This window comes from Pleurodeles waltl, chromosome 11 (assembly GCF_031143425.1).
Source record: "Pleurodeles waltl isolate 20211129_DDA chromosome 11, aPleWal1.hap1.20221129, whole genome shotgun sequence".
Classification (NCBI taxonomy): domain Eukaryota; kingdom Metazoa; phylum Chordata; class Amphibia; order Caudata; family Salamandridae; genus Pleurodeles; species Pleurodeles waltl.
Window position 1 is genome coordinate 140,504,297 of NC_090450.1, and position 22,460 is coordinate 140,526,756.

The 22,460-nt window shown below is 44.2% G+C and overlaps 1 protein-coding gene across 1 annotated transcript in view; it reads right to left on the reverse strand.

The window, feature by feature from the left end:
- The window catches only part of LEKR1 (leucine, glutamate and lysine rich 1), a 543,246-nt gene that overhangs the window by 65,008 nt on the left and 455,778 nt on the right, over positions 1-22,460 (reverse strand). Inside the window, exon 7 of the mRNA XM_069213291.1 lies at positions 6,864-6,945. Within this exon, the coding sequence (XP_069069392.1) occupies positions 6,864-6,945 (82 nt within the window). The remainder of the gene's footprint in view (positions 1-6,863; positions 6,946-22,460) is intronic.

A 22,460-nucleotide genomic window follows, 5' to 3' on the forward strand; every position in this document is an offset into this window, starting at 1 on the left:
ACGCACAAGGGCCAAAGTTTGCTGAATGTTTGCTGGGGCCCTGCACTACGCAGCAGGTACCAAAAGGCACAGTTTAAATAGGGCTACCGCGAGTCGCTTTCCAACAGGTTGGGAGGTTTTAAGGCCTTGGTACAGTGTGCTTTGGCTCCTGACTCCAGAATTTTAGGCTTTCCTCGCTAAGGTCTTCAGGCATACCTTGCTGATTGTGAATGATGGTTTATGAGCGTCCCCCATGCTCTACCTCGAGTGAGTGAGTATATGAGGGAGTAATATATGCGCTGGTGAGCCATAATCCTTTGTAATGGGTTCCTTATTGGAAAGAAAATGGAGGCAGAGAAAAAAAAAAAACAGTGATTTCATAGTGCCGAACAGAACAAGTGTTGGTATCAACTTAGAAGAATGAGACAAAGTATGCAAATCAATAGTGTGGCCCATTTCGTAGGCATATGCGGCAACACATGGAGCTATCCCTTACACCATGCGACACCTACAATCAGTGCGACATCAACCCCGGATATGAAGCTTTGTAATGATGACAGAAATCACGTGTTCCAAAATAAACAAATATGCATTCAGGATGTGTATTGTGTATCAATCTGTTGGTTTGGTGTAATTGAGGAATAAATGAAGACTCAAGAGACAATTTGTGTCAGATAAGGCTTCAAGCATGAATTCAAAGTCTTATTAAAAAAGTTATGCCAGTCAATTGAATGTTCCATCTACATAATAACTATTTCAATTTGACAAATGTTGCAAATACTATTATTTCACAATTTCTCTTATTTCACAATCAACATTACCATATTATTGGATTAATGTGGTAATGTTGATTGTGAAATGAGAGAAATTGATGTAACACGGTTTTAGAGTAAAGGTATATACGAGTAGGTAATATCTGAATGAATGTATAAGAGATGGTTGTTATGTATAATGATGTGTTTAAGAGCATAGAATGTATGTTTTATGAACGACTAATAAATCAGTGGAATTTTTATTGGAAACAGAGTGAGAACAAGTTTTTTCGGGGGGAGGATAACTCTGCATAAGGTAAAATTGCATGTATTATGAGACGGCTTGTAATTAAACTGTGAGAGTTTTAGTGCATCCTATTTGAATTTAGACCAACTGTGAACATAATAAATTTGGTAAGTGGGCGTAGAGGAGGGAATTTATTTGTTTACGGTTGTAACTTGCCCTGTCCCTCCTGACATACCTGGGTAACTCTCTCTGTCACTGGTGGAACTTCCTGGTGCCACGAGAACAGAGAAGGAGCAGAGGGGTGGTCCACAACAGTGAAGGAGCAGTTGTGCCCCTTCCTAGCTGCCTCTTGCGGTAGAACTTCGTGAAGCCACCATCATGGACTCTAATGTTGAGCCTGACTGTAGGCTTTTAAATAGCCACCTTTTGCCACCATTCAAAATGAAAAACATTATCTATGAATCAATTGCGGATGCCAAAATGGAAGAAACAATGTCTGCCCGTCAACTCAGTTCAACAAGGATGTCTTAATATTGAAAAGGAGAATCATGATTTGTCACTGAGTAAGACCAGATCTTCCTAGATGGGGATGCAACTCTGCTGGATCTACACTGGTAATACCTTATTATCGACATTGGTACAAAGGGAAGCTGGTCAGGCTGGTGACGATTCTGCGGTGATGGGGCGAGTACTGCACTGCAAAGGACAGACTGAGGGTCTGCAAGCCCCTACCTTACAGACTCCTGGTCTGCCTGTTGACTAATAATTGGCCACACCAACTCCCACTCTTACTTAAACATAGATTTTCATCATGAATCTCCTCCTCACTTCTTAAATGTTTATGTGCTTTAACTCATTGTAACTGTTCTTATGCAAAGCACTCTGTCACACAGTCGGGTCTTGTTCACACTATATAAAACTGTAAATAAGTGACCAATACTCAAGTGAGCAGATTACATGAAGGCTCAAAAGCGAGCATGAGCTACGCGACCAGCCAATTTTCTTCTTTTGTTTTGCTTTTCCCATCCCCCACTTGATCCAGATAGGTGTGTGAAAGACATTGGGGCATATTTATACTCCGTTTGCGCCGAATTTGCGTCGTTTTTTTGACGCAAAACTAACTCCATATTTATACTTTGGCGTTAGACGCGTCTAGCGCCAAAGTTCATGGAGTTAGCGTAATTTTTTTGCGTGAACACCTTCCTTGCGTTAATGAGATGCAAGGTAGGCGTTCCCGTCTTAAAAAATGACTCCCAGGCATGTGCGTGGTATTCATACTCCCGGGCAAAAATCACGCCCGGGAATGGGTGGGGCAAAAAACCCCGCATTTGCGCCTCTTTTTAACGCCTGGGTCAGGTCAGGCGTTAAGGGACCTGTGGGCTCAGAATGAGCCCAGAGGTGCCCTCCCCTGCCCCCAGGGACACCCACTGCCACCCTTGCCCACCCCAGGAGGACACCCAAGGATGGAGGGACCCATCCCAGGGAAGAAAAGGTAAGTTGTGGTAAGTATTTTTTTATTTAATTTTTTTGTGGCATAGGGGGGCCTGATTTATGCCCCCCTACATGCCACTATGCCCAATGACCATGCCCAGGGGACAGAAGTCACCTGGGCATGGCCATTGGGCAAGGGGGCATGACTCCTGTCTTTGCTAAGACAGGAGTCATGTTAATGGCGTCTGGGCGCCCAAAAAAAATGGCGCAAATCGGGTTAAGACGATTTTTTTGCCTCAGCCTGACTTGCCCCATTTTGGGACGCCCAAACGCCATTTTTCCCTACGCCGGCGCTGCCTGGTGTACGTCGTTTTTTTTCACGCACACCTGGCAGCGCCGGTCGGCTAACACCGGCTAACGCCATTCAATAAATACGGCGCCCGCATGGCGCTTCAGAATGGCGTTAGCCGGCGCTAATTTTTTTGGCGCAAAACTGCGTTAGCGCAGTTTTGCGTCAAAAAGTATAAATATGGGCCATTGTGTTTTTGCAAAGCCAGTAGCACTGACTTTAATATGGCAAACTCATGGAAACAGCATTTCGGCAAGTATGCTTGTGTGCGCTAGGCAGACCCATTGGCTTTACCACTGCTTGTTAAATGCTTGAAAACAGCAACAACCATCTGAAAGGTGACCAGTTAACCTTGGATCCACTTGAGGTAGAAACAAATTTGCGTTGTTAAAATCTGCAAATCAGCAGATGGTAAAGAGTGTGGCCAATGTATGTTCTGCAGCATTCATGCACAGACATTTTTTCAGGCACACTGATAATATATGGCAACATTATATATTCTACTATAATGTCCTGTGGATGCATGATATCCTAATAAAGGGTTACATCGGTGCCAAACACTAAGGGGTTGTGCAAATGATTGCCACATTCTTCCCTGCCTGGAAGCACACATTAAACATGTGGTATTGTCCTGACATAACTGTCAGAGAGTTACAAGCAGTCCTGGGAGATGGAGGGACACCTCAGACACATGCATGTGGCCTCAATAAAACTATTGCTTTAAGAAGTCCATGAGACACGAGGAGGAACCACCAGATCCAATGGCAGAGATTCGAATATGAAACTGTTGTGGCTGTGGCATGTACTACTACTTATAGTTTCCAGCCCCTCCACTGATCTTAACAGAGCACCCACTATTCCAATTAAAGTTACAAGTAGTGAATAGCTGGGCTTGATCATCTTTATTTTATATGCCACATTATGATTAAGATTACAAATTATAATACAGATCCGCATATTTTCAGAAATTAAAGAAATAGTAGAAAACTGTTTTCCACCCAGCTTCTGAATGAACTTTAGACAATTTCACGTGGGAAGAGGAAAAAGCTTTAAAATAAGGAATTAGATTACAAAACAGAAGCCAGCGAACTTGCTGACATAAACCAATAAGGCACCATAGAGGGCATGTATATTATGTTATCAATATAACCAAAGAATTATGTGCCCCTGAAAATATATTAAGAGAAAAATGGTGCCGATAACTAAGTGTACATATTAACTTTTTTCCTCGTTGAGGGCCTAGGGGACCTCTACCACTAATGAGCTGATACAGTGCAATTACCTTCTCAAGTCACAGACCTGTTCTGTTGGTTAATTATTTACACACATGTATGACAGCACGTATGTCTCTTATGAAAGCCAGTCCACTCTCCATTACTCCGATTGCTGTACTGTGCACTATCTCCACTTACTTAACAAAGCAGGGTTGGGATATTGTATTCACATGTGCAATATTTTACTTTGACAATGTCGTTCCATTTCCAACACAACACATCCATGCATTCTCAGGGTTCCAATCGTCTTGCTAAAAACCTTCTGACATAGATACTAATGCTTCTTCTCTCTGTGTGAAGTCTGAAGTTCTCCGTTAACAGACAAGCTTCCCAAACGGCCGACGCATAAAACATAATTTCTTTTTTGTTTTGCTAATTATTGAATCGTGACATCCACAAGCAACTTCTTACTCTGGCTACGTTCATCATAATTGTTATGGCGCTTGGAACATCACTTTGCCAATACGTTTTAAGACTTTACGGAAACTTCTTGCCTTTCAATAGAACCTTTTGAAGGCAGTAGTTGTTACGCAAGTTGGATCGATCTCAGACTTATGTCCTGCAGACCTCTTCATAGGCTTTATCCTTTATTCTATGTAGAGACCCAAATGTACTATTTCCTACATACATAGTAGTTTTGTATGGTCAAGCAGTTTTTGGGATATCAACTTTCGTATTGTACATAGCTTGTTTATTCCTGGTGCTGTGAACTAAACGAACGTGAATTGATTATATTTGGGCTTAAAACATTCTGAGCGGAAGGTAAGGCAGGTTAGTGAGTTAAACGCTCACCACTGACATCTTCTGTAGCCTGCAGGCCATGAACTGAACTCAGCAAGACCAAGTTAGCCTTCTATTCTTTAGAAGTCAACCCATTGGGTATCATTACGTTTGGGTAACAATTGTTTATAGTGAATAGAGGCAGCAAAGACTGTTCAACAAAGTTCTATATACAAATGCTCACCCTCATTTTACTTTGTCAAGCTTCTAATCTATTTTTACCGTATATATTTAAATTTCATGGTTTTGCATCTGTAATTGTTGGGGTGGTTCTTCCCTGCTCTCTGCTGGTTTTGCACTGGCTGATCATAGCACTAGTTCTTCGCACTCACTTTTCAGAGAACCAGCCTTTGTGCCCCAAATTAAGTGTTTTTTTAATCCGACTCTCATATTTCATTTAATGGGTGTGCAATTGAAGTATTTAAATGTTCATACTAATATTTCAGGCAAAGAGAGATTGTTATCCCCTGATAGTACTAGATTTATTTTGGTTTAAGGATATATTTACACATTTAGATTATGTCTATGTAATATTGAATTTATCATCTTTTGAAACTGTTTGATTGACATATTAGATCACATAGATATACCGTGATCAAAAGTTTGGTCATGTTGGACATCGCATGTTGGCTTATCCTTTATATGTCAGAATTTCATAAACCGAAATATTGTATACCATAAACACTATGGGCCTGATTTATATCTTGGCAGAGGGGAATACTCCGTCACGAAAGAAACGGATATCCCGTCTGCCATATTAAGACCCCATTATAGCTCATGGAGATCGTAATATGGTGGACGGGATTTCTGCCACGTTTGTGACAGAGTATTCCATCTGCCGAGATGTAAATCAGGCACTAAGTCCTACAAATATCATCTCACTGAGGGCAGATTTTTATTAATTCCAAAGGAGTGATAGCTTTGTACATGATATTGATATTAAATTATATTCCTTTCATAATAGCAACTGTCATGGTGATTGTTTTCCTTTCTTGTGCTGAAATTCTAACATTCACAAAATCACTATATAAGCCTGCCCATTTCCTCCTCCCAAACAACAGAGGAATTATCAACCTCCAAACCATCGCCCATTCTAACCCCCCATGTGCTCTTTGGCTCTAATGCTCAGCTCTTTCCCCAGACCCAAGAGAAGAGAGTGTGACATTAGTTATTCACAGGAAGATGTGACATGGAAGGCCTGGACACTTATTTTTCCCTCTATTTTGCCCTGTAGTGTGGCTTTCATTTGAAGCAGCGGTTGCTTGACATTGCCGTCTGCTGGAATTCACCCACCCCTTAAACTGTCTCCCATTGGCCCGAGGGTAGACCGATGTGTCCAGCAGGAGAAGCCGGTTTAAGAGGTCCAGAGCTGTCCATGCAAACATGATTGAGTCTGGGAAAATGACTTGGCCAACTAGCCTAGGATTTAGAGGGTCGATAGAGATGTTGCCAGTGCTTGAATACTGCACAATATCAATGGAGTGTGCTTGCCGTGCTCAAATGCCATGTGGCCTTTCTGCTGTACTACTAGTGTGACTTACTGTACTTCTAGTATAAAACTCAATAAAAATGTGTTTATTCCCCAAAAAAATTGACCAATGCATTTATCTTTTAATTCTAGTATACCCATCCACTCAGTATCTGTATTGCTTTTGAGAGCACTGATCCTATCAGAAGTTACTAAAATAAAGTTCCAGATTATACATTGCATAAATGTGCTGTTGCCCCTGCAGCAGAAATTGAATTGTGCTCTTCTGAATATATATCAAGGGGAAAGCTTTATTCTTCACTCTGTCTCCCTCTATCTAAACTTTGTAAAACAGTGTAAAATATTGCACACGAATCTGATTTAACAAATATGGAGGTATTGCAACTTTAGACCAAAATCGGTTGTCCTTTGATATAAGGCTTATGTGCTTGATGACTTTCAAAACCATCAGCCACTCACAGTGATAAAAATGGGTACAACACAGCAAAACAGTGGACTGCCTTTCTCGAGGAATATCCCACGTGTAAATATTTCTATAGGCATGAACATTGAAATAACTCACAGAAGCATATCTCTGTAATGTTGCATTTCGCTGGTAACTTTTTGAAGATTCAGTTCAGCTGTCTTCAGTTGGTTTTGCAAATCTGTAGAAAGAAAATTACTTTCAATGCATGATTACGTCCACATGACACTGACAACATTTAGATACTAGCATATTCATTTCTTCTTGAGTGGTTTTTAAAAGAGGACCAGCATAGAAAGCAAGCGTGAAAAAGTTGCAAATATGCAGCAATGTAAAATTTTGAAATCATTATACGAATTTGATGTGCACCTGCAGGACTTCTTGCTTTGATAAATTTGAAAGTGTTCAGAATATTTTTTCAATCACCAAGGAATATCTTTAATTTATTTGCTGGAAAAGCATTAACGTAAATATTGCAATAGATTTTGTTACTTAAAGTGTTTATAACTATTTTAACAGACGGACTTCATATCTAAACTAATTCCTCTTTACTATTAATGAAAATGTAGAGTTTCAATTGTGCTTAGAGCTTATTTTTAGCCATAGAACACTTTAACAGTATCTACCCTCTTAATATCAAAGACATTGGGTCACATGCTCAAATTATGCTCATCAGAAATGCAATATCACTACATCCTAGCTTCCTTAGCCACTCTTTCTCATTTCATTGTCTGGGCAGTCATACTTACTTGCCTTACTTCTTCTTTCAGACACAATCTCTATTGTCTCCCATGCCTGCTAATGTTCTCCTCCAGTCATGTATTTGCTGCCCTTCGCCTGTTTCTCATCACATCTCATATTCTAGTCTCCTACATCAGTCATGGCGAAGTCAGTTGGTGCTTCCTTCCCAAGTCTTTACCATCAAAGTGTGCCTTCTTCACCCTTACACCCTTCTCAATTCAGCCCTCCTCAACTCCTCTCACACTTCCTTATTCATGGGACTACAACCTAGCTTCTCTACCTCTATTCCTTCTCCTGGGCCTATTCCCTTCCGTCTCTTCAAAGCTACTTCATCTACATCCTAATTCTTAATTTACTATCATTTTCCCGCATCCTGTCATCGCCTCAGCTATCCGAGCCCTCTGCCCTTTTCCCTCCTCTGGTTACTGATCTTATCCCACATTTTTCATTAAATGGGGTAACCCATATGATGACTCTTTTGCCCTGGTACAGGCTGCTACTATTCTTTCTAATTTACTAGCAACCTGTTTGTTGAATGGCCACAAGCAAATGTCTGTGTGCCATTCACTTGTGATATCGATTTCAGGAAAAGTTCAAATTTTGATGCTTTGGTAGGGCGCCAAATCCATAAATATTGTAATATTTAAACTGTGTCATGATACCATCTGGTATATCACAATACCTATACCCATTATACTACTTTTATTAATTCTTCTTGAATTTTATATAAAATAGTTAGTACAAAACTGGCCTTAGGGTAATGCAGTGAATGATGGGAGGTCAAGCAGTACACTAATGAAACCCCAAAATATGCAAATCTATATAAATGGAATTTAAAACAACAACATATTTAATTATATTTGCGACCTTCAAAAACTGTTCAGTTAGTAAAGTTGTTTTTTGGGGTACCTTGTGGAACCCGTAAATAGTTATTTCGAACTTCCCCATTCTATCTGAGGTTCTTTCCAAGGCTCACAGGTCTGTCCCACATGCTATGGCTTCATCTTTGCATTGTTGATTTTTTATAAAAAGGTGGAAGGGCTGGCAATCTTTTTGATACACTGCCCACATATTTGGCCATGATTGGGACTTTCTCTAAGTGAGGGCTCCACAAGGTTTATTGTTTATGAAGAGCGTCAGGTATGGGTATGTTCCGGCATTTTCCAAAACGTTACTGCATAACAGAAACTTTGCACTGAACTTTTCTTTAAAGAGTTTTCCCCATGACTCTAATCTTTGGTTTTCTATAAATAATCTTCAGCTTGCTTTTCTTATAATACTCTTCCCACTAGCCAAATGTTCATACAAGGCCACTGGAGTCCTTGCCAGTAGGATGGAGACATCTGTGTTTAAGAGAATGGGCATCTTCTTCCTCCCAACATGTGGAACATCCTCTGTTGAAGCAAAGAATGAAGTCTGAAGATCACCGGGTACAAAGTGAAAAGTGTGGAGAAACATCATTAAGAGTACTGGCTCTACAAAGGATCTGCTGATGCAGATAAGCTCTCCTCCCATATAACACTACACACGAAAAGGTAAAAGAAAACTAGAGAGGTCCAATGCGAAACAACCAGTAACACCTACCACTTGTAACAAATGCATCATTCGGATTTTAAGGACTAGAGGTTTGTTATGGACTGACTTCCTTCACTAGAGCACACTACTGAGAAATGTTTTGATGCTCACCTATAACAGGTGAATTTCTATGGTTTTGTACACTTAAAATGTAATCCTAACTATAACGTCCCTGTGACCTTTGTTTTTTTCAGTGAGTTTCTATGCTTTTTAATGTAAAGTAATTTTAATTGCTATATGTTAATTCGGCTACTGCCGTGCATGGCCTTTGGCCGTGCGTGGCGGGTGCTGCCCACAGGGCCTTGCCTGTGGCCAATTCCCCTATAACCACCCAACCCTCCACCATGCATGGCCTTTGTGATGTTTGCACTGCATACCAAATTCCCTCTGCGAACAAGTGGAGGTAGAACAGAGCCGGATACCATCAGTTTGTGTTAAGAATGAAGTTTTTAAAATGGTCGACGAGGGCAGGGATCTAGGAAAAACGGGAGGATCACAGTACTTCAAATATGTCATAGTAATAAAAACACACATGTTCATAAATAGGTAAACAATCAGCAATGGCATAAAAAGATGTTTACACAGCAAATATACCGCAACAATGAATAAATCGGGTATTTCATCTGCATATCCTCAAGGTCACATATTTAATGCAGTTAAAGAAGCTCTGTACACAGCCTGTATGAGAGGATGGAAATCACTGCTTGCATGACATCAAACGATCAAATGATTGAACTCTGTGACCGGACCGCCATTCTTTTCTATACCAGAAAGTCTACAATTAAAAAACAAAATACCTAAACAAAATTAACCTTAACTAGTGACTGCAATCATTAGAAATCTGACCATACATAAACTTGTGGCTAACCAATCCTCTGTATTTTAGAAATATCCTATTGGCTGAAGCAAATAAATGGCTTCTGAAAGGATCTCCAACCTATGGGACATAAAAGTACAACTGAATGGACACAAACTTTCTACCATTGCTATTTCTTGACATTCTACAGGTTTGCATCTTAGTCCTCACACTGTACTTGCATTCAGACATTGGTTTTACTACTATCCTATGCAGCTATACCCCATATAGGCCTGTGGGCAAGTAATAAATATAGCGTTCTACTCCACAGAGCATCATAAAGCCCTGGCTGTTTCTTAGTTATTCAAAAAACGTGGTTAAAATAGTACATGCAAGAATAATTAATTAAAGCTTCTCAGGTTCCATTTTCATGATACTTTTCTACTTCCATGTGTATTCTTCTAAAAACTATTATTTATTTTAAAGCTAAAACTGAAGAATTTTAGTTCAGATGTATTTATCCTCAAGGATATCTACCTTGGGGGCACGGCCTGAGTGGCAATGGAGGCAGGTGAGCTTGGCTGAGCTCATGCCGGTGAAAGGGCACCAGATCCAAACATCCTGAGCTTCACACATTGGCCAAGGAGCATACAGGGGTGAGCAACCCAGGACTGAAGGAGTGGGGGGCAGCTACACAGCCCATCTGGGCAGCAGAAGTGCCTGAAACAAGGAGAAAATACTTGATGCGGCCACGATCGAGCAGTGCAGCCAAGATGGCCGGCGGCGAGCCCTATGCTGCTTGGAGACACGCGCTCCATGGATTCTCTGAGGAGAGTGATCCCCAGCCCTGAAAGTGGGGGCAGACACATGCCTCCAGAGTGGCAAAGTCCTGAAAGGTGGGGCGAGTACCAGGCAAGACTTCGATTGAGCAGCGCGATCAAGATGGAGTGGCGAGATAATGTTCAGTAGACCGGTGGGATGTGGAGGTGCACCGAAGCTCCCATAGGGACCCTCACTGATGAGGAGAATTGTAAGAAACACCGCGCTAGCCCGGTGAGCCCAGTGGATGTGGCCTGATTCAAGGGGGCCTGGCCTGCCATACTGAGGAAGCAGCAAATGGAACAGACGTGGACCTGGGTGCTGCGGAAGCCAAAGGGGACCCCCAGCAGGCCCCGGTGTAAAATATCCAGAAGGGTAGCTGAACCTTGACTCTCGCTGTACTTAGAATCTTTTCATACCGGGGAACTACCGGCAGACATGCGCACCGCAACTGTTGTACTTATTCTCAAGGCAGGGAAACCCTAGATTAGTGCGACTTTTCACACTGGTGACCGATTTAGAACAGACAGACGAAACCGGGCTCATGCCATATCACTTGATGAGGCAGAACCGGAGGTACCTACACAACAACATAACTCAAACAGGTGGGAATGGGGAGCTCTGGGTTTTCGTTTTGCTAGATGCCAATAAGGCTTTTGATTTGGTGGAAAGGTCCTTTCTGTGCGCAATGCTAGCCAGGATGTCCTTTGGGCCCCTCTCCATCAGGTGTCTCAGACTGCTGTACAGTATATACGGCTGCAAGCCAGACTGAAACTCAATAGCTGCCTAGCCAGAGAATTTATAATTGGGAGAGGGACCAGAGAGGGCTGCCCTCTTTCACTGATTTTATTCGCACTGGTGGTGGATCTCCTGGTGGAGCTCATGAGATGCCTAGCTCTGGGGGTGGACTGGTTTGGGAAGAAAAGATATTGCTATATGTGGATGACATCCTGCTATACCTGACTAAAACAGAACAAACACTCATCCGTATACGGGATGCATTCCGGGTCTTCGGCGAGTTTTCGGGCTTCGCGATGAACTGGAAGAAATCCCTGCTGTTCCCCAAGAGGGGTTGAGTGCAGGAGGAAGACTTGCCGTTGCCCTGCAGATGACATCCCATAAGTTCAAATATCCGGGCATATGGATCACCAGAGATGCTGCATCCCACTACGAAGCAAACCTCGGCCCACTGCTCTAATGGCTGGAGTGGAATGTGAAACATTGGAGTGTGCTGCCACTGTCCCTACAGGGCAAAGTGGCAATATTTAAGATGATCACACCTTACTGTCTGCTATATATCCTACAAAATAGCCCTTATAGGATCCCGAGGACCTTCTTTGCCCGGGAGGATGCCCTACTGAGAAAACTCATCTGGGCAGTGGGTGAACCCCAAACAGTGATGAGGGTCCTGCGGTGCTCCAAATTTGAGGGGGAAAAGGTAAAAAGATATTATGAGGCGGCACAGGCCAGCGTGGTAAATGGACATATGCAGACCGAGGGGACCAAGCCCATCAGGTGGACAGATGGGGTGTGGGCACCCAGTGCTATGTACCTGCACCTTATGGTGGTAAGCTGAATTACCTTGCGAGACCGGCAACAACTATGGTTCTGTTGGTATGGTGAGGCCTATAAATGGAGGTGAAGTGGGACAAAAGACTCACGCCTCATATGCTGCTGCTAAGGGGGCTAGGTTGACACAAGTTGTGGTGCTGAGGTTCTTCTGTGGCTGGGACGACATAGGCCTCTCCATGCTCACAGCAGTTCAGGATTCCAGCAGTGTAGTCCCATTTGATTACTTAAGGGATACCGGATGCCAGCAGCACAGTGGCTGAAATATGGACAACTGCTGCATGCGCTTCATGGGACAGGGAAGAAGAAGACCCAGGAGGACTCCCCGTTAGACAGGAGACTGATGGATGGGTATATCTGCAAGACGCTAGTCTCACTGACATACGGGACACTAATGAACATGATGGGGCCACTGGTGCAATTACAAGTCTGCTGGGAATGAGAACTTGGGGACCTTGACGAAGAGTTTTGGCAGGTGGAGCTTAGCTTTCCAATTAAGTTTGGCAATCAAGACGAGCCACCGACTGTTCCAATGCAAACTTCTCCATTGAATATACTCAATCAGTTAATCACTCAGTACTTGTAGAGAGCGGCTTATCACCTGTGGAGTCTTAAGGCACTGTTGTGGGCATGCTGATCACTCGAAGAGCAAGGTCTTGAGATCCTTCCTGAATTGCTTCAGTGATGTGGCTATTCTGAGGTTGAGCGGGAGAGCATTCCATGTCTGGGCTGCAAGGTAGGAAAAGGATCAGCCTTAAGCTGTGCTTTTCCTGATTTAGCGGACAGCGGTGAAAATGAGATGGAAGGATGGGAGCTGCCTGGAGGGGGTGTAAAAGGTCAGGTGGAGGCTGAAGTAGTCAGGACCGATGTTGTGAAGTACCTTATAGGTGTGAGTCAGTAGCTTGAAGGTGATGCGTTTGTCGACTAGGAGCCAGTGGAGGTCTATGAGGTGAGCGGAGATGTGACTGTGGCGGGGGATGGCCAGGATGAGTCTAGCAGCTGTGTTCTGGATTCTTTTTAGCCTTGCTTGTAGCTTCTTTGTGATGCCGGCGTACAATGCATTGCTATAGTCCAATTTCCTGCTGATCAGAGCGTGGGTGACCTTCCTTCTAGTCACGGTGGGGATCCACTTGAATATCTTCCAAAGGAGACGCAAGGTGTAGAAGCAGGCTGATGAGACGGCGTTGACTTGATAGGTCATGGAAAGTGTGGAGTCCAGGATGATGCCCATGTTGCGTGCATGGTCGGTGGAGGTGTTTCCTAGGACGGCTGGCCGCCAACAATCGTTCCAGGCGGAGGGGTGGAGCCAAGTATGAGGATCTCTGTCTTGTCTCAGTTGAGCCTGAGGCAGCTGGCTTCCATCCAGGAGGTGACTGCACTCATAACTTTGTGGAAGCTTCTCTTGGCTGGTGAGGAGTCGTCGGTTAGGGTGAGGATCAGCTGGGTATCATCGGCATAGGAGACAATGTTTAGTTCATGCTGTCTAACGATTTTGGTGATCGGGCCATGTAGATGTTGAAGAGGTCCAGGCTTAGTGAGGATCTCTGGGGTACTCTGCAGCAGGTTTCTTTGGGCGCCAAAGGGTACGGTGGGAGTCTGACACTCTGGGTTCTTCCGGTCAGGAAAAAACAAATCCATTCTAGTGCTTTGCCGTGGATGCTGGCGTCATGGAGTCTAGTGCAAAGGGTGGACTGGGACACTGTGTTGAACGCGGAAGAGAGGTCGAGGAGGATGAGGGCAGTCGTCTCTCCAAGGTCTAGTATGGCCCAGATGTCGTCAGTGGCTGCGAGGAGGGCTGTCTCGGTAATGTGGTTGCTCCTCAAACCAGACTGTGAGGGGTGTATGATGTGGTCTGACTCAAGGAACTCCAGCAGTTCCATGTTGATGGTCTTTTCTGTTCCTTTGGCTGGTAAGGGGCGCAGGGTCTGTAGTTTTTCATCTCCTTGGGTCAGTGGAAGATTTATTTGGGAGCAGGTTGATCACTGCATGTTTCCAGTCGGCTGGTAAGGTGACGGTTTCAATGGAGCGGTTGATAGTCCAGCAGAGCTATGGTGCGATGGTGTCACTGGCCAGGCTGAAGATGTGATGTGGGCACGGGTGCGAGGGTGCTCCTGAAATGAGGGAGTTCATGAGTTTCCAGGTGTCTTCTGTAGAGATAGGGCTCCAGTCATTCAAGGTCTGTGGCGTGGGGTCCGTGGTGATGCTGGTGGGTGGTGGTGGGGGGTTTTGGTTCTTGAATCCTTCGTATATGTCCTGGATTTTCTGGTGAAAAAAGGCAGTTAGGTTGTCACAGAGGTCTTGAGAGGGCGGATGTCCGAAGCGTCTGGTCCAGGGTTCGTGAATTCCTTGACTAGGGTGAATAGCTCATTGCTGTTGTATCCATTGGTGCTGAAGTGTTCTTGAATGGCAGCTTTTTTGGAGGCTCTGATGCACTAGTGGTGCACGGTGACTACGTCTTTGTAGGCTGTGTGGTCTGCGGTTGTTTTGTTGTTCCTCCATTTTCGTTCCAGTCTTCTGCAGTTGCATTTGGATTCTTGGAGTTCTGTAGTGAACCAGTTAGGTTTGCTCCGGTGCTAGTTTCCGGCGGGTTTTCTGAAGGGGGTAATCCAGCTGTGCAGGTTGCACACTGAGTCACTCACGTTTGTGGTATCCAGTGGGGGGTGAGTGGCTGAGGACATTGGTGAACTGGGCTTCAGTGACTTTGCTCCAGTTTCTGCCTGAGGGGCGGTGGTGTGGTGGCAGGCGGTGGTCTTCGTAAAGGTGAAGTGGACACATCTATGGTTGGCCCAATGGTGTTCGGAGGTGTGCGAGATGTTGATGTTGTTTCCAGCCGAGAAGATGGGGTTGAGGGTGTGACCTGATGAGTGGGTGGGGAGGTTGACTAGTTGCTTGAGACCGAGGGTGGCGAGGTTGTCCAGGAGGGATGTGGTGTTAGGGTCGTTGCGGTTTTCAAGATGAAAGTTGAGGTTGGCATGAAGGATGTAGTCGGGGGAGGCGAGTGCATGTGGGGCGATGAGGTCGGCAAACATTTTGCTGAACTGGGAACCGGGGACCAGGCAGGTCTGTAGAAGAGTGTGCCATGAAGGCAGGTGTTTAGGTTGGTCTGAATTTGGAAATGTAGATGATTGGTGGTGGTTGGCTGGTTCTGCATTTCGATGGTGGTTGTGAGGCAGAGGGTGTTCCTGGAGACTATGGCAATGCCTCCTCTTGGTTGATTGACTCTGTCTTTGTGGATGATTCTGTAGCCATTGGGAATGGCAGTGGCGATGTCTGGGGCTGAGGTGGGGGTTATCCAGGTCTCTGTGAGGAAGGCAACTTCAGGGGCGATTGAGTCGAGGAGGTCCCAGACCTCTACTGCGTGTTTGGCGAGGAAGCGGGTGTTGAGGAGTAAGCACTGCACAAAAACACTGCTGTACAAAACAGGGAGGGCAGGGGACGATCTGTGCCTATGCAAGTGTGGACTAGAGGGCACACTATTCCACAAGTGGTGGCTTTGCTCAAGGCTGCGCCGGCTTTTTGAACTAGGTTACCGAGTCTCTTGAGGAAGCGGTTGGAGAAAGCATAGATCTGGAGCCACAACTGGTTCTGCTCGGGATATGGGTCCCTCAAACCTCTCGCAATATCAGAAAATTCTAGTGAACATGGGATGCATGGTGGCATAATGAGATAGAGCCCAGAAATGGGGCCGTGGGATCCTTCTGCTCTTTTGAGACTGGGAGATGGGTATACAACAATACAAACTAGTGGAAAGTAAGGTATACATGGGTAGAGGTTGTCAGAGAACATTTGAGAAGATCTTGGGGTGTCTGGGGTGCAGATGGTATTCGCTAAGCATGAGAGGCAATGATGGGGATAGCTGGGTCAAGGCAGGTAGGAACACGCATTCCACTCTACAGGGGGATAAGGAAATATATGACTTATCTGCGCACAACGTACACAATTGAAATTCCCCAAGCTATATGCTGTGGGGGAGGAAGGGGTTGAGGGGAGAATCAGTCTTGCTCAGAATGGTACTGAGTAGTTGCTGTGTCACTGTATTCTTGTATTATTTCTTGTTTCAACAATGAACGTGTGCTTAATAAAAAACAGGATGTCTACATTTCATTATAACAGGAGACTTTCTAGACAATAGGATTATTGCTGCTTTGGTCATGCCATGTAATTGCACCATAGATATTTGGGAAGCATTTCACTGCATGCTCTGTGACGAGAGCACAGATTTTATCTAAATATGTACTGCGTTCAGCCGAGCCTCCAACTGGGGAACGGCTTTGAACGTTTGACAGCTCCACCATAACTAAAAAAGGCTTGGGACCAGAGCAACAACTGTAGCATGTTAGAAACTGTACTTTTAACTTTTACAGGGCATGCAGGTGTATGTTTCTACCTTTGTATCTTCCACAAGTCAGAGACGAAGGAATAACAAATGGGCCTCCGATTCCTGCTCCCATAGCCATCTGCTCTTATAACTTGCTAAATACATACCAGCTTAAAAAATTAACATTTCTTACACCGGGCCTCCAAAAGTTCATGCAGACATCTCCTTACCACCAGGGTTTTAAGACTGTTACAAAGACATGTTTCAGTTCACGGAGAAGGGCAATAAATAAAACCACGGCTCTATCCAAAAAGACTCCGTAAGGCACCCTAAATATATATACCAGGGGTGTGTGGGTAATTTTCTTTTATATAAGTCTTCCACAAAAATGACATGAAATGCAAAAAATGGCCTTTAGCACTAAATTTTAGTGCGGAATTGATGCATTTCACAACAAAAATATAGCTAAAAACACAACGGCTGTGAAAAACAGTTGCTGAGGTTATGGTAATTCGCATTGCTTCATGTTGCTGTGTGACGTAATGTCATAATTTCACGAATTTCTTGTAACAAATGTAGCACAAAGAGAATGAGCCCACAAGACAGCCAAACTGGGGAGTTTCCGCTATAGAAACTAGACAGAGCACTAGCATGACATGCTGACAGCTTTCTGCTGTCATTTGTAATTAACCTGAAATAATATGCAATGAATACAAAAGTAATATTGCCTGACTTAGAAGACATTTCCTTTGAAGAAATCAGGACCACATTACAACACTGATCTCCAAGGCAATTCGTGTCCTTTAAATTTACAGATTTGTAACCAACATCAGGGAATGCGAACAACTCAACATAAACAGTGGCATTGAATTATCAATGACACTGAATTAACCAATGCCCACTGATTCTCGAGGAATAACTTTTCAGGAAACTACCAAATATGGGAGATAATATAAAGTGGAATCATCTTGAACGTAATAAAAATACATCAAATACCTACCTTCCCCCACTTTCGAGAGCACCATTGTAAAACGTGTACCCAAGCAAGAAATTATACCAAGAACTTTAATAATGCTCTAAATCTAAAATGGAACTTTGAAATGTCCTACTTCTGGGGCAGGCTTTCCACATTCACAAGATATGTAATCTCATCTGGTGTTCGAAAACCATAAGCAGAAACTACAATACACATGCTGCAAGTAAATTTTTTTGAATATCACGAGAAATCAAGAAAAAAAATTAAAGTCGCATGGAGACAAGCATTTCTCAGAAGCCCACCAAACAAAAAACGATCCTTTACGGTTCTCAACAATTGAAATACAAACGGCACATCTAGCAGCTTTGAGTCTCATCCCTAATGGATGAATAATACTTCAGGGTTGCATTTCCTCTTGTAAAAAAATGAATCCTGCACTAAACATATTTTATGAAATACATCATTTGTGCATTTACACTAGGAGTAGAGCAGAACATACCATTGGACACTTAAAAGGGGCAGCTTTTCAAGTAATACAAAGAGGCTAAACTGAGGAAATTGGGTAAGAAATTATGTAAATCAGATGTACCTCAAACGCTCTTGGCTGGGATAGCGCCTTGAACGTAAGCAGGAGGAATATGTTTTTTATTTGGGATGGAAGACTTTAAAATGATGCAGATATCTTGAAAATGTACACATTTGTCAAAAGAGATGTTTCTTTCAGGCAACATCATACTGACAGTGATTCGTTTCAATGTATGTTTAGAATTTGTTGCTACAAAGGAAGATACGATTAACGAGTGAGCAGAGAGCGATACATGAAACATTAGGTGTGGTTTGACTATTGTCTGCCGTTCAAATGAAGATGGCTTAAAAAATGACATAATTTTATAAACTCATTTTCATGTGAGAATCTATCATGTAATATGTCTCACACGTGAAATGCTGTGCATTGAGGTAACAATTTACTTTAAAAAGGTTCCGTTGGGTACTGGTTATCGATGCACTTAGTTAAGTAATTTGCACAATCTACAACTGAAGGAGGGTACCATCCGGTGTTGAAGTCTGAAAAATGTGAAATTCAGAGCTCAAAGTCCTGTTAGTGGGTGAGACCAGCAGCTAGGTCTTACTGGCATCTATGTGCTGAAATATTGAGATTTCCAGATCACACAATGAGACTCTATGTAAACGTTGGAGATTCTATGTAAATATTGAACAGCAAAGAAGACACAATCCAGCGCCTGAAAGAGGGCACAGAGAAGGACAAGTAGGAGAGAGTGGGATGTCTCAGTTTGTACACACTATGCTCCTCCTGAAAAAGAACAAAAACTTTTCAAAGACCTTTCCCCAAAGCTCTCTCTGCATGCAGGATGGTCTGGAAAGCTTTATGGTCAACTGTTTAAAAAGCAGGTAAAAAAAATCAAAGAATACTGGTAAACATGAAACTCCATAACCACGTGTGCCAAGGGCTCTGTCTGCGATCCAAAAGACTAAGGGCCTCATTACAACTCTGGCAGTCAAAGACCGCCAGAGCTGTTTCGTCGATTGTACCGCCAACAGGCTGGCGGTACAATCTGGTGTGTTACGCCGCGGTCGCACCGTTTGGACCATGTGTACCTCTAATTATGGCTTCAGAATACATTTGTGACTTCTATTTTAGTTGTGTTTGTGCAGCTTGTCAACACAAATCAATAAAACAAGTCTGAACTGAAAAAAGCAGTTTTGGTCATAGTAGGTGACTCCTTCCACCTTTTGCAGAATTCACTGTCTCAGATGAACGAGTTACTTACCTTCGGTAACGACTTTTCTGGTGGATACATTAGCTACCTGTGGATTCCTCACCTAATGAATTCTCCCATGGCGCCAGCATTCAACGGAAATCTTCTTCCTAGTCTCTGCACGTCGACGAGGACGTGACTCTAGCCCACGCGACGCCGTCTGACGTCATACAGGCAATAAGAGGTCCTCGCCGACGTGCCGACGTCAGTACCAATCATTTTTTACGTGCATGAGAACAACCAGGCAATGCAATGAAAGAGCAAGGCAACATCCCATAACATTGTAAAAATACACAACATTGCATGAATAACTGTAAATCTTTTATATATATATAACTCTCTCTTTTTAAAAATATATATACACATCAAGTATATACACAAAGATATATACATATATACATATATAAATATATTATATACAACATCTATTGCACCCTCGAAGACCAAGAGGAGCGTACTCAAGGATTACTTGGTAAGACCAGAAAGGCAACGGGGAGGCGGGTGGGACCGTGAGGAATCCACAGGTAGCTAATGTATCCACCAGAAAAGTCGTTACCGAAGGTAAGTAACTCGTTCTTCTGATGGATACAACTACCTGTGGATTCGTCACCTAATGAATAGAGTCCCAAAGCAGTACCACGCCCGGCGGTGGGTGCCTAAATGGTCAAACCAAGAAATCCTGCAGCACTGACCGTGCAAAATGGCCGTCCCTTCAAACCTCAGAATCCAAACAGTAATGTTTTGCAAAAGTGTGAAGGGACGACCAAGTTGCGGCCTTGCAGATGTCTACCACAGGAACACCTCTGGGCAAGGCCGAAGTGGCCGACTTAGCTCTGGTGGAATGAGCTCTAATGCCCTGAGGAGGATCCTTCTTTGCCAAAGAGTAACAGATTTTTAATGCAAAGAACAACCCACCTGGATAGTGTTCTCTTGTGGACTGCCTTTCCTCTCCTCTTGCCCACGTATCCAATAAACAGCTGATCCTCCAGCCTGAAATCCTTTGTTCTATCAATAAAGAAGCTCAACGCCCTCTTTGGGTCCAGACGGTGCAGTCTTTCTTCCTCTTTGGAAGGATGAGGCGGAGGATAGAACGTGGACAAAGTAATTGCCTGAGCCAAATGGAAAGGTGAAACAACCTTCGGGAGGAAAGCAGCCTTGGTCCTCAACACCACCTTATCCCCATAAAAAGTTGTATAAGGGGGCTTTACTGATAAGGCCTGCAACTCACTCACTCTCCTTGCTGATGTTATCGCTATCAGGAAGACTGTTTTTAAAACCATATACCTTAAGGGGCAAGAATGCATAGGTTCAAAAGGGGACCCCATAAGGAAAGTCAGGACCAAGGACAAATCCCATTGCGGCATAACGAATGGCTTTGGAGGATATTTATTTAGAAGACCTTTCAAGAATCTGATAACAATAGGGGATTTAAATAAAGATGGTTGGTCTGGAAGACATATGAAGGCTGACAAGGCCGATAAATAACCCTTAATGGTAGCCACTGCACAACCTTTCTGCGCTAGAGACAGAGCAAAAGACAAAACGTCCGATAGATGAGCATGCAAAGGATCAATCTGCCTCTCTCCACACCACGCAACAAATTTAGACCATCTATTAGCATAGATAGATTTAGTGGAGTGTCGCCTGGCCGCTAATATAACATCCACTACCTCAGGCGAGAGAGAGAAGGAACTCAGGTTGCCCCGTTCAATCTCCAGGCATGTAGGTGCAGACTCTGGAGGTTGGGGTGTAAAACCTGCCCCTGCGACTGCGAGAGGAGGTCTGCCCTGAAAGGGAGACGGAGCGGAGGGCACATTGAGAGTTGGAGAAGGTCGGAGTACCATACCCTCCTTGGCCAATCCGGAGCTATTAGGATGACTAGAGCCCGGTCCTGGCAAATCTTCCTCAATACTCGAGGAATCAAGGGTATGGGAGGAAACGCGTAAAGCAACTGGCCGCACCAGGTTATTTGAAACGCGTCCCCCAACGCTCCCTGCATCGGATACTGGAGGCTGCAGAATAACGGACAATGCGCGTTCTCTCGAGTGGCAAACAGATCTACCCGAGGAAACCCCCACCTCTGGAAGATTAAACGGACTTGATCTGGATGGAGACGCCACTCGTGGTCTGCCGAGAATTGGCGACTGAGACTGTCCGCACGCACGTTCAAGACTCCGGCCAGATGGTTTGCTATCAAGCAAATCTGATGGTCCTTTGCCCAGGACCATAGTCGAAGAGCTTCTCTGCAGAGAAGGTACAACCCCACTCCTCCCTGCTTGTTTATGTACCACATCGTGGTAGTATTGTCCGTTAGGACCTGTACCGACTGACCACGAAGGGAAGGGAGGAAGGCCTTGAGAGCCAGACGTACAGCCCGTAACTCTAACAGATTGATGTGAAACATCTGTTCCTCTGGAGACCAAAGGCCTTTGATCTCCAGATCCCCCAGATGAGCTCCCCACCCTAGAGTGGAAGCATCCGTTATAACTGTGGCCACTGGTGGCGACTGCTGGAACGGCTTTCCTTGTGAAAGATTGTTGCTTGCAATCCACCACTTCAAATCCACAGCAGCATCTCTGGAGATCTTGACAGTACTCTCTAGATCCCCTTTGTGTTGAGACCACTGCCTTCGGAGGCACCACTGAAGAGCCCTCATGTGCCAGCGAGCATGCGTGACCAACAGAATGCAGGAGGCAAACAGACCGAGCAGACGAAGGACCTTGAGGACTGGAACTACCGCTCCATTTCGAAACATTGGAACCAAATCCTGAATATCTTGAATCCGCTGAGGCGGAGGAAAGGCCCGACCCAATGTTGTATCCAGTACTGCCCCTATGAACAGGAGGCGCTGAGAGGGCTCTAGGTGAGATTTGGGCTTGTTCACCGAAAAACCCAGGTCGAACAACAACTGGGTTGTTGACTGCAGATGATGCGACACAAGCTCCGGGGACTTGGCTTTGATCAACCAGTCGTCCAAGTAAGGGAATACTGCTATCCCCTTCCTTCTGAGTTCTGCCGCAACCACCGACATCACCTTCGTGAAGACTCGAGGTGCTGAAGTAAGACCAAACGGAAGGACCGCAAACTGATAGTGCTGCGATCCCACCACAAACCGGAGATACTT